The sequence below is a fragment of the Piliocolobus tephrosceles genome, chromosome 5 (assembly GCF_002776525.5).
Source record: "Piliocolobus tephrosceles isolate RC106 chromosome 5, ASM277652v3, whole genome shotgun sequence".
In the NCBI taxonomy this organism is placed as follows: domain Eukaryota; kingdom Metazoa; phylum Chordata; class Mammalia; order Primates; family Cercopithecidae; genus Piliocolobus; species Piliocolobus tephrosceles.
This window is the reverse complement of record NC_045438.1, coordinates 50,202,362-50,214,291: the sequence shown is the minus strand read 5'-3', so window position 1 is coordinate 50,214,291 and position 11,930 is coordinate 50,202,362. Positions and strand designations below refer to the sequence as shown.

General features: G+C 43.2%; 1 protein-coding gene across 2 annotated transcripts in view; it reads left to right on the top strand.

Moving 5' to 3' along the window:
• KATNA1 (katanin catalytic subunit A1) overlaps positions 1-11,930 on the top strand; it is a 63,494-nt gene that overhangs the window by 6,942 nt on the left and 44,622 nt on the right. For both annotated transcript variants that reach the window (XM_023188426.1, XM_023188425.1), the window contains exons 2-3: positions 4,738-4,912; positions 10,605-10,762. In XM_023188426.1, coding sequence (XP_023044194.1) covers positions 4,751-4,912; positions 10,605-10,762 — 320 coding nt within the window. In that variant the 5' untranslated portion in view covers positions 4,738-4,750. The remainder of the gene's footprint in view (positions 1-4,737; positions 4,913-10,604; positions 10,763-11,930) is intronic.

The following is an 11,930-nucleotide window of genomic DNA, read 5'->3' as shown; positions in this document are numbered from 1 at the left end:
AAATAAATAAATAAATAAATAAATAAATAAATAAATAAATAAATAAATAATAAAAAGAGGTTTCTCATGGCTTCGGTTTGTATTTATTGGTCACTTCTGTCTATGCTTGTTTGCCATTTGGGTTTCCCTTCTGTGAATTGTCCCTTATACTCTTTCCTCATTTTCTTGTGAGGTACGTTTGTCCATTAATGTGAGGAATTACAATGATAGATTTTCTGATCTTAAGTCATCCTTGCTTTTCTGGGGTAAACCCTTCTTGATCATGGGATGTGTGTGTTGATGCATTGTAGGTAAACTAATATTAGGATTTCCATGTTCATAAGTGAAATGGGTCTTGTGTTCTTATTCAATTGAGATGATTTCAGCTGCATAAAAAAGAGTTGCTCAGCTTTTCTCTTGTTTTCTGGATCAACTTTTATGTGGTTGAAATTATTTCTGTTTAGAAGCTTGGTTAAAAAAAACCCCAAGGCCAGACCGGGTGCGGTGGCTCATGCCTGTAATCCCAGCACTTTGGAAGGCTGAGGCGGGCAGATCACCTGAGGTCGGGGGTTTGAGACCAGCCTGACCAACATGGAGAAACCCTGTCACTACTAAAAATACAAAATTAGCCAGGCGTGGTGGCACATGCCTGTAATCCCAGCTACTCGGGAGCCTGAGGCAGGAGAATCGCTTGATCCCGGGAGGCGGAGGTTGCGGTGAGCCAAGATTGCACCACTGCACTCCAGCCTGCGCAAGAAGAGCAAAAACTCCGTCTCAAAGAAAAAAAAAACAAAAACAACAACAACAAAAATACAAACCTGAGGCCAGGCGTGGTGGTTCATGCCTGTAATCCCAGCACTTTGGGAGGCCGAGGTAGGCGGATCATGAGGTCAAGAGATCGAGACCAACCTGGCCAACATGGTGAAACCCCATCTCTACTAAAATACAAAAAATTAGCTGGGTGTGGTGGTGCGTGGCTGTAGTCCCAGCCACATGGGAGGCTGAGGCAGGGAAATCGCTTGAACCCGGGAAGCGGAGGTTGCAGTGAGCTGAGATTGCGCCACTGCACTCCAGCCTGGCAGCACAGTGAGACTCCGTCTCAAAAAAAAGAAGAGAAACCCAAAAAACAAAAAACCCCATCATACTTATAGAAATCATCTGGACCTGGAGCTTTTTCTTTTTTTTTTTTTTTTAAAGTTTCCTTGAGACACAGTCTCACTTTGTCTATGTTGCCCGAGCTGGAGTACAGTGGCACTATCTCGGCTTACTGTAGCTTTGACCTCCCCAGGCTCAGGTAATCCTCCCACCTCAGCCTCCCGAGTGGCTGGGACTACAGGCACACACCACCATGCTCTGCTAATTTTTGTGTTTTTCGTAGAGATGGGGTTTTGCCGTGTTGCCCAGGTGGGTCTTGAACTCTTAAGCTCAAGCAGTCCTCCTGCCTCAGCCTCCCAAAGTGCTGGGATTACAGGCATGGACCACCATGCCTGACTGAGACCACTTTTTTTTTTTTTTTTTTTTTTATACTTTAAGTTCTAGGGTACATGTGCATAACGTGCAGGTTTGTTACATATGTATATATGTGCCATGTTGGTGTACTGCACCCATCAACTCATCAGCACCCATCAATTCATCATTTATATCAGGTATAACTCCCCAATGCAATCCCTCTCCCCTCCCCCCTCCCCATGATAGGCCCCATTGTGTGATGTTCCCCTTCCCGAGTCCAAGTGAGCTCATTGTTCAGTTCCCACCTATGAGTGAGAACATGCGGTGTTTGGTTTTCTCTTCTTGTGATAGTTTGCTAAGAATGATGGTTTCCAGCTGCATCCATGTCCCTACAAAGGACGCAAACTCATCCTTTTTTATGGCTGCATAGTATTCCATGGTGTATATGTGCCACATTTTCTTAATCCAGTCTGTCACTTTTTTCATCAGCTCCTCACTCTATCCAGGTCTAGGTTGGCCCTAAAATACTCTGCTATCTCTGTCTAGTATTGGGCTGGCACTGCTGTTTTTCTGTCTGATGGTGGGATAGGGCTAGAGTGCGCAAAGATTGGCCAGTGCAATGGAAATCAGAAAGGACGCAGCTAGAAAACAAGCTATGAAATACGCTTATCTAGATACCCCACTGACACACAAAAGAAGTAAAAAAAAAGTCTTGTTTTCTTTATACTTATATGTCTTCTCAACTTTAATGTGATCTTTCATGATTTCTTCACCTTTTTAGTCCTCTAGGCTTGAAACTTCATTCATTTTCAACTTTTTCTCCACACAGTGAGTTCCTGAGTAATCTCAGCATTTCTTTCACCATAGTGTTTCTGATTTGTTTTTTTTATTCCCATAGCCACATCCCTAATCCAAATTATTGCTCCCCAAAAGCATGTAAATCTTTCCAGCCTTGAACTTCACCATGTGATTTACAGTTAGAAAATAATAATAGTCATTGTGAACATTAACAAAGCTGACATTTATCAGGCATCTGCTTCTAATGCTTTATATCCGCATCCATATATCCATATCCTACTAGGTGCATTTTTTTAAAATTGTTTTCTTATTTTTTTATTTTTTATTTTTTGAGATGGAGTCTTGCTGTGTCGCCCAGACTGGAGTGCAGTGGCGCGATCTCAGCTCACTACAAGCTCCGCCTCCTGGAGTCATGCCATTCTCCTGCCTCAGCCTCCCGAATAGCTGGGACTACAGGCACCTGCCACCACACCCAGCTAATTTTTTGTATTTTTAGTAGAGACGGGGTTTCACTGCATTAGCCAGGATGGTCTCGATCTCTTGACTTCGTGATCCACCTGCCTCGGCCTCCCAAAGTGCTGGGATTACAGGCATAAGCCACTGTGCCTGGCCAAAAATGTTTTCTGGAGACACAGTCTCACTCTGTCTCTGTTGCCCAGGCTAGAGTATAGTGGCACTATCTCAGCTTACTGTAGCTTTGACCGCCCCAGGCTCAGGTAATCCTCCCATCTCAGCCTCTCGAGTAGCTGGGACTACAGGTGCACACCACCATGCTCTGCTAATTTTTGTGTTTTTTGTAGAGATGGGGTTTTGCCATGTTGCCCAGGCTGGTCTTGAACTCCTAGGTTTAAAGGTTGGATTAGGTTCTCATATATAGAAAGTTTCATGGAAGATACATTTAACATTTATCGAAGACCTACCATTTGTCAAGTAGTATGCTTAGTACTTTAAATAGTCTTTTATTGTTTATAGCATAACTCCTGAAAGTAGTTGCTATGACAGTTCTACAGATATTTAAACAGGCTTAGAAAAAAGTTTAGGGACTCGACTAAGGTGGCAGAATTACAATTCTAGCCAAGATTTTTCTAACTTCAAAATACATATGCCTTCTGCTAATCCACACTGCTTCAAAAAATGTATCTAATATTCACTATTCATTCTGTAGATGTTTAATAAGATGTTTGTCATGCAAGGATCATATAGTCTCACACCTTTCAGATGCAAATCCTACTGTCAGATACCAGTCTAATAGAGATAAGACATATATAGAAACTATAATTTGAAGTAGACAGTGTCTTGGGATGAAAGTCACAGTAAAGTGCAGGGGGACTTTAGAGGAGGGAGAGTTTATTTTGAACTGAGGAGTTCAGGGGGTAGACATACTAGGAAAACTGCCATCTGAGCTAGGCTTTGACAATTGGGAGGGTTTGAATGTGGGAACTTTTTAAAAACAATATTTTAATTGTTTGTTTGTTTGTTTGTGTTTTGAGACAGAGTCTCACTCTGTTGCCAGGCTGGAGTGCTGTGGCTTGATCTTGGCTCACTGCAACCTCCGACTCCCTCCTTCAAGCGATTCTCCTGCCTCAGCCTCCTGAGTAGTTGGGATTACAGGCACACACCACCATGCCCAGCTAATTTTTGTATTTTTAGTAGAGACTGAGTTTCACCCTGTTGGCCAGGATAGTCTTTATCTCCTGACCTTATGATCCACCTGCCTCAGCCTCCCAAAATGCTGGGATTACAGGCATGAGCCACCGCGCCTGGCCTGTTTGTTTGTTTGTTTTAAACAGTCTTGCTCCGTCTCCCAGGCTGGAGTACAGTGACGCGATCTTGACCTATTGCAACCTCTGCTACCCTGGTTCAAGTGATTCTCGTGTCTCAGCCTCCCAAGTAGCTGGGACTATAGGCATGTGCCACCATGCCCAGCTAATTTTTACATTTTAGTAGAGACAGGGTTTCGCCATGTTGGCCAGGCTAGTCTTGAACTCCTGGACTGAAGTGAGCTGCCTGCCTTGGCCTCCTAAATAAAATATTTCTTTGAGGCCAGGCACTGTGGCTCATGCCTGTAATCCCAGCACTTTGGGAGACCAAGGCAGTGGGCAGATCACCTGAGGTTAGGAGTTCAAGACCAGCCTGGCCAACGTGGTGAAACCCCGTCTCTACAAAAATACAAAAAAATTAGCCGAGCATGATGGTGGGTGCCTGTAATCCCAACTACTTGGGAGGCTGAGGTGGGAGAATCACTTGAACCCGGGAGGCGGAGGTTGCAGTGAGCCGAGATCATGCCATTGCACTCCAGCCTGGGAGACAGAGGCAGACTCTGTCTCAAAAAAAAAAAAAGCTTTCTTTGAAGGAGTGGAAATAGCATGAGCACACATACAGAGATGGGAAATGTGGTATGTATGATTGTGAGTTTCTTGAGGGAGCACTGGAAAGTATTTTTTAATAACTATACTTATTTTTAAGAGACATGTAAACCTCAAGTGTTTATTTTTTTCTTCTTCTTTTTAGCTTACAGTTGAACATGAGTCTTCTTATGATTAGTGAGAATGTAAAATTGGCTCGTGAATATGCATTGCTGGGAAACTATGACTCTGCGATGGTCTATTATCAGGGAGTTCTTGACCAAATGAACAAGTATCTGTACTCAGTCAAAGATACATACCTCCAGCAGAAATGGCAACAGGTGAGAATAATGGCTGATGTGTGTTTTAATGGCTTAAGTACTAGGAAGAGAAAATTTAGATCAGATGCCGATGCTATATGTAGTTACATGTTAAGACTGTATGGCCGGGCGCAGGGGCTCACGCCTGTAATCCCAGCACTTCGGGAGGCTGAGGCGGGCAGATCACAAGGTCAGGAGATCGAGACCATCCTGGCTAACACGGTGAAACCCTGTCTCTACTAAAAATATAAAAAATTAGCCGGGCGTGGCGGTGGGTGCCTGTAGTCCCAGCTACTCGGGAGGCCGAGGCAGGAGGATGGTGTGAACCCAGAGGTGGAGCTTGCAGTGAGCTGAGATCCCACCACTGCACTCCAGCCTGGGTGACAGAGCAAGACTGTGTCTCAAAAAAAAAAGACTGTATGACTACCGAGCACAGTACCACAGTGGCTCACTCCTGTAATCCTAGCACTTTGGGAAGCCAAAGCAGAAGGATCACTTGAGGCCAGGAGTTCAAGTCCAGCCTAGACAACATAGCACGACTTCATCTCTACAAAAATAAAATATTGGCCAGGTGTGGAGGTGCATGCCTGTAGTCCTAGCTACTAGGGAGGATCACTTGAGCCTGGGAGGTTGAGACTACAGTGAGCTATGCTTGTACCACTGCACTCCAGCCTGGGCAACAGAGCTAGACCTTGTCTCAAAAATTAAAAACAAAACAAAACATGAGTATTTGAGTTATTACACAGATTTCTATATAATATTACTTGAAACTTTATTAATAATCATTTTCACCATCAGCGGTATTATGAGTTCTACTTAACTCTAATTGCTGGAATCTAATAAGAGGGTTTTTTTGTTTGTTTGTTTTTTCTCGAGACAGAGTTTTGCTCTTGTCATCCAGGGTGGAGTGCAGTGATGCGATCTCGACTCACTGCAACCTTCACCTCCCAGGTTCAAGCCTTCCGAGTAGCTGGGATTACAGGCGCCTGCCTCCACACCCAGCTAATTTTTGTGTTTTTGGTAGAGACAGGGTGTCACCATGTTGGCCAGGCTGGTCTCGAACTCCTGACCTCAGGTAATCTGCCTGCCTTGGCCTCCCAAAATGCTGGGATTACAGGCATGAGCCACTGCGCCCAGCCAAGGGTTTTTTAAAATAATGGTTTTGACATTTTTTGTTCAGATTTTTACTTGGTAAAAGTAGAGTAGACTTTATTAAGCCATTGTCGAAACTGTACATGGCTTGTGAATCTCACAGGCATCATATATATATATATATTTTTAATTTTTGAGAGAGGGTCTTGCTCTCTTGCCCAGGAGGGAGTGCAGTGGTGCAGTCTGCAGCCATGACCTCCCAGACTCAAACAGTCCTCCCACTCAGCCTCCTGAGTGGGAGAAACCACACATGTGCCCCACTGTGACCTGCTAATTTTTAAATTTTTTGGTAGAGATGGGATCTCTCTATGTTTCCCAGGCTGGTTTCAAACTCATAGACTAAAGTGATCCTCCCACCTCAGCCTCCCTGAGTGGTGGGACAGGTGTGAGCCACCACACCCAGCCTCATATTCCTTGTATAACAGAACTTTATAAAGCAGATTATGGTTGAATCCCATTGAGAAATTTCAGTCACTGAGGACCAACAGAAATTTAAAATTGGAAATTGTGTAACTTACAGGTCCAGTGGAGGGTGGCATTTATAACAAGGCTCAACTATGTCACAAGAGGAAAAAAATGTTAAGAAAATAATAGTCTTGCCGGGCGTGGTGGCTCACGCCTGTAATCCCAGCACTTTGGGAGGCTGAGGTGAGCTGATCTCCTGAGGTCAGGAGTTCAAGACCAGCCTGACCAACATGGTGAAACCCCATCTCTACTAAAATACAAAAAAATTAGCTGGGTGTAGTGGCGGGTGCCTGTAATCGCAGCTACTTGGGAGGCTGAGGTGGGAGAATCTCTTGAAACCAGGAGGTGGAGGTTGCAGTGAGCCGAGATCACGCCATTACACTCCAGCCTGGCAACAGAGTGAGGCTCTGCCTCCAAAAAAAAAAAAAAAAAAATGAAAGTAATAGTCTTTTTGAGCTGATCTTCTAGATAGAATATTATACCTCAGATTTTACTGAGCTGCTTTTTAAATATTGTTCAATATTTGTCCTTAATTTTTTTGAGAGAAATAGCCTATCTCTTTGAACTTAATCTATTTCCCTATATCTGTCCCTTCATATCCTTTACTGTATCCATATAATTACCAGAAGGGGCAAATATTTTATTTTATTAATCTTTTATTTATTTATTTTTTATAGACATGGCATCTCACTATGTTATTCAGGCTGGTCTTGAACTCCTGGACTCAAATGATCCTCTTGCCTCAGCCTCACAAAGTGCTAGGATTATAGGCGTGAGTCACCATGCTCGGCCTAGAAAATATTTTATTTCATAAGGAGTCTTAAGTTTGTCAGTGAGGGACTTTTTAGACCTTTTGTTGTTTGGCCAAAGACTTCTACTTAAGTCTAAGCTTTTGTTAAAGGTACTTAAGATTAAATCATTTAAGTTATAAAACAAAACATTATCATCTTAAATTTCATTTCAATATTATATATATAGTTTTTTTTTTACCATTTTCTTTCTTTTTTTTTTTTTTTGAGACGGATTTTCTCACTTGTTGCCCAGGCTGGAGTGCAATGGCGTAGTCTCAGGTCACTGCAGCCTCCACCTCCTGGGTTCAAGTGATTCTCCCACCTCAGACTCCCGAGTAGCTGGAATTACAGGAGCCTGCCACCACACCCAGCTAATTTTTGTATTTTTAGTAGAGACAGGGTTTCACCTTGTAGCCAGGCTGATCTCGAACTCCTGACCTCAGGTGATCCGCTTGCCTTGGCCTCCCAAAGTGCTGGGATCCTCCCAAAGTGCTGAGATTGCAAGCATGAGCCACCATGCCCGTCCTACCATTTTCTTATTGTGGTAAAATATACATAACACGTTACTGTTTTTTTTTTCTTTTTTTTGAGACGGAGTCTCACTCCTTTGCCCAGGCTAGAGTGCGGTGGCGCAATCTCGGCTCACTGCAACCTCCGCCTCCCGGGTTCAAGTGATTCTACCGCCCCAGCCTCCCGAGTAGCTGGAATTATAGGTGTGCGCCACCACACCCAGCTAATTTTTGTGTACTTTTGGTAGAGACAGGGTTTTTGCCATGTTGGCTAGGCTGGTCTGGAACTACTGACTTCAGGTCTGGAATTACTGACCTCAGCCTCCCAAAGTACTGAGATTACAGATGTGAGCCACTGCACCCGGCCTTGGCCATTTTTAAGTATACAACTCAGTGGCATTAAATACATATATAATGTACAGCCGTCACCATATATAGTTTTTAGGCTGAGTTAAGACCCATTACTATAATATAGTTGAATCAAAACTATATATAGGTTTTGGAAGGTTTTTTTGAGGCAGGGTCTCAGTCTGTTCCCCAGGCTGGAGTACAGTGGTGCAATCATGGCTCACTGTAGCCTTAACTTCCCAGGCTCAAGCAATCCTCCCATCCAGCCTCCGGAGCAGCTGGGACCACAGGCACAAACCAACATATCTGGTTTATTATTATTATTTTTTTTAGAGATGGGGTATTGCCATGTTGCCCAGGCTTAGTTTTTAAATTGCGTCAAGATTCCTTTTCTCTTTTATTTTTGAGTTGGAGCCTTACTCTCAAAACAAGGGCCATTTCACTGCATTCCAGACTGGATGACAGAATGAGAGCCTATCTCTAAAAAATATTTAAAAAAAAAAAAAAGATTGCTTTAAAAAAAATACCTTGGTTGCATATGAATTGAGACCTTTTTTGTCTGTAGGTTGTGACCCATTAGTCGTAAAATTAGTATATTCTGATCAGTGTTGTATTCGTTTTTTAGAAATTATTTACTGATAGATAATAGTTGTACATATCTTGGGCATTCACATTATATTTTGTTTCTTATATACAATATTTAATTATCAAATCAGGGTAATTGGGATTATTCAGCATTTACAAAGTTAATTAAATAGCATAAAAGTTATCAAAGTAGGGCCGGGCATGGTGTCTCACGCCTGTAATCCCAGCACTTTGGGAGGCTGAGGTGGGAGGATGGCTTGAACCCAGGAGTTTGAGGTTATGGTGAACTATGATCGTGCCACTGCAGTACAGCCTGGGCAACAGAATGAAACCTTGTCTCTAAGAAATAACAGTAAAGTTTGACAAAAATGAAACTTTCACAAGTTGTACTTTGATGTTTTTTTTTTCACCTTAGGCTCAAGTAATTCTCTCACCTCAGCCTCTCAAGTAGGCAAGACTACAGGCATGGGCCACCGTGCCCAGCCTGACTTTTCATTTTGTTATTCAATTTGTTTTGTTTTGTTTTATTTTTTTGAGGTGGAGTCTCACTCTGTTGCCCAGGCTGGAGTGCAGTGGCATGATCTCAGCTCACTGCAACCTCTGCCTTCTGGGTTCAAGCAGTTTTCCTGCCTCAGCCTCCCGAGTAGCTGGGATTCCAGGTGCCCGCCACCACACTCAGCTAACTTTTTTATTTTTAGTAGAGGTGGGGTTTCACCATTTTGGCCAGGCTGGTCTTGAACGCCTGACCTCAGGTGATCTGCCCTCCTTGGCCTCCCAAAGTGTTGAGATTACAGGTGTGAGCCACTGCGCCCAGCCTATTATGCAACTTATTTATTTATTTGAGCTGGAGTTTCGCTCTTGTTGCCCAGGCTGGAGTGCAATGGCGTGATCTCCAGCTCACCACAACCTCCGCCTCCCAGGTTCAAACAATTCTCCTGCCTCAGCCTCCCGAGTAGCTGGGATTACATACATGTGCCAGCATACCCGGCTATGCAATTTAAATAAGAATGTAAATTAGTAGTATTATTTAATTAGCCTGGATTTTTTTTTGGTTTGCGACAGAGTCTTGCTGTGTTGCCCAGGCTGGAGTGCAGTGGCGCGATCTTGGCTCTCTGCAACCTCCACCTCCTGGGCTCAAGCAATTCTCTTGCCTCAGTCCCCCAAGTAGCTGGGACTATAGGTGCATGCCCCATGCCCGGCTAATTTTTTGTATTTTTAGTAGAGATGGGGTTTTGCCATATTGGCCAGGCTTGTCTCAAACTCCTGAGCTCAAGTGATCCGTCCGCCTCAGCTTCCTAAAGTGCTGGGATTACAGGCATGAGCCACCATGCCTAGCCTATCCTGGATGTTTAATTCATTTTATCAGAATTAATTTTGCAATTGAGGGCCAGGCACAGTAGCTCACACCTGTAATCTCAGCACTTTGGGAGGCCTAGGCAGGTGGATCATGAGGTCAGGAAATCAAGACCTTCCTGGCTAACACGGTGAAACCCTGTCTCTACTAAAAATACAAAAAATTAGCCGGGCGTGGTGGCGGGCGCCGTAGTCCCAGCTACTCGGGAGGCTGAGGCAGGAGAATGGCGTGAACCCGGGAGGAGGAGCTTGCAGTGAGCAGAGGAGTGATCATGCCACAGCACTGGTGACAGAGCGAGACTCTAGCTCAAAAAAAAAAAAAAAATTTGCAGTTGAAAACATAAATTTAATGAACTGTTTTTAAAATTTTGATAGAATATCTTGATGTGGTTTACTGGATATCTGATATCAAAATGGAGTTTTCTAACATCTCTAATAAATGGCCCTCATTTCATTTTGACAGTGATATATTGTGGAAATTTAAAGATGCTTCTTCTTCTTTGAAATCAGGTTTGGCAGGAAATAAATGTGGAAGCTAAACATGTTAAAGATATCATGAAAACACTAGAGAGCTTTAAACTAGACAGCACTCCCTTGAAGGCAGCACAGCATGACCTTCCAGCTTCTGAGGGAGAAGTCTGGTCCATGCCTGTACCTGTTGAACGAAGGTAAGTGGAGACCTTTTAAGAAACCAGTTAGCCCAAGAAGCTTATAGCATTGATTATATCTAGGAGGAGGATGGGGTGGCTGAGAGACAGGAATGGGAGGGAGTTTTCTTTACTGAATGTTCTCTCTTTTATAACTCACTGGTCTTGAACCTTGTGCCTTTTTGACCTATTTCAAAAAATAAGATTTCGGTAGGAATAATTTAAAAATATGCTTTTGTGAATGACCTTAAAGTGGTAGAGACAGTGTTATCTTGTGGAAGGAGAGTGGGGTTAGGAATTGAAATATTCAGGCTCTGTGTCTGTCTTTGCCACTCTCTGTAGCTTTGGGAAAATAATAGAACCTTTCTAGGCCTCAGATTTTTCTTTTTTTTCTTTTTTCGTTTTTTTAGACAAAGTCTCACACTGTCAGGAGACTGGAGTGCAGTGTTGCGATCTCAGCTCACTGCAACCTCTGCCTCCCGGGTTCAAGCGACTCCCCTGCCTCAGCCTCCTGAGCAGCTGGGACTACAGGCATGCACCACCATGCCTGGCTAATTTTTTTGTATTTTAGTAGAGACGGGGTTTCACCATGTTGGCCAGGCTGGTCTTGATCTCCTCACCTTGTGATTCGCCTAGCCTCAGCCTCCCAAAGTGCTGGGATTATAGGCCTGAGCCACCGCGCCCGGCCAGGCCTCAGATTTTTCTTATGCAAAGAGAGGAAGTTAGACTAACAGTGGTTCTCAAACAGGGATCACAGAATATTTCTTTTCATCAAGCTATAACACTGCTAAAATTAAAAAAAAAAACAAAGGGCTTTTTAATTCATAGAGAACAGTAAAAATAAAATGTTCTGAATTTTAGGGTTTTCTCTGGCCTTTTTTCCCTAACTTCCTACTACCAAGTGCCAGCAAAGGAACAACTAGTGATACTGATATTTACTGAAGTACTGTAACTAGCCAATCATGCATAGTTTTACTGCATATTGTTTAACTGACAAATGTGCAGGTGGATGTTATCTACTTCATTCACATGATAGATTTTCTAATTTGTATTATAGATTTAAATATTGACTGTGTCATGCCTTTCTAGAAAGAACACTTACGACTTCCCAGGTTCATTGCCCATTAACCTTGCATTAAGATGTTGCCCAGGTGGTTTTCAGTTTTAACATTTTGTCATTGCAACTCTG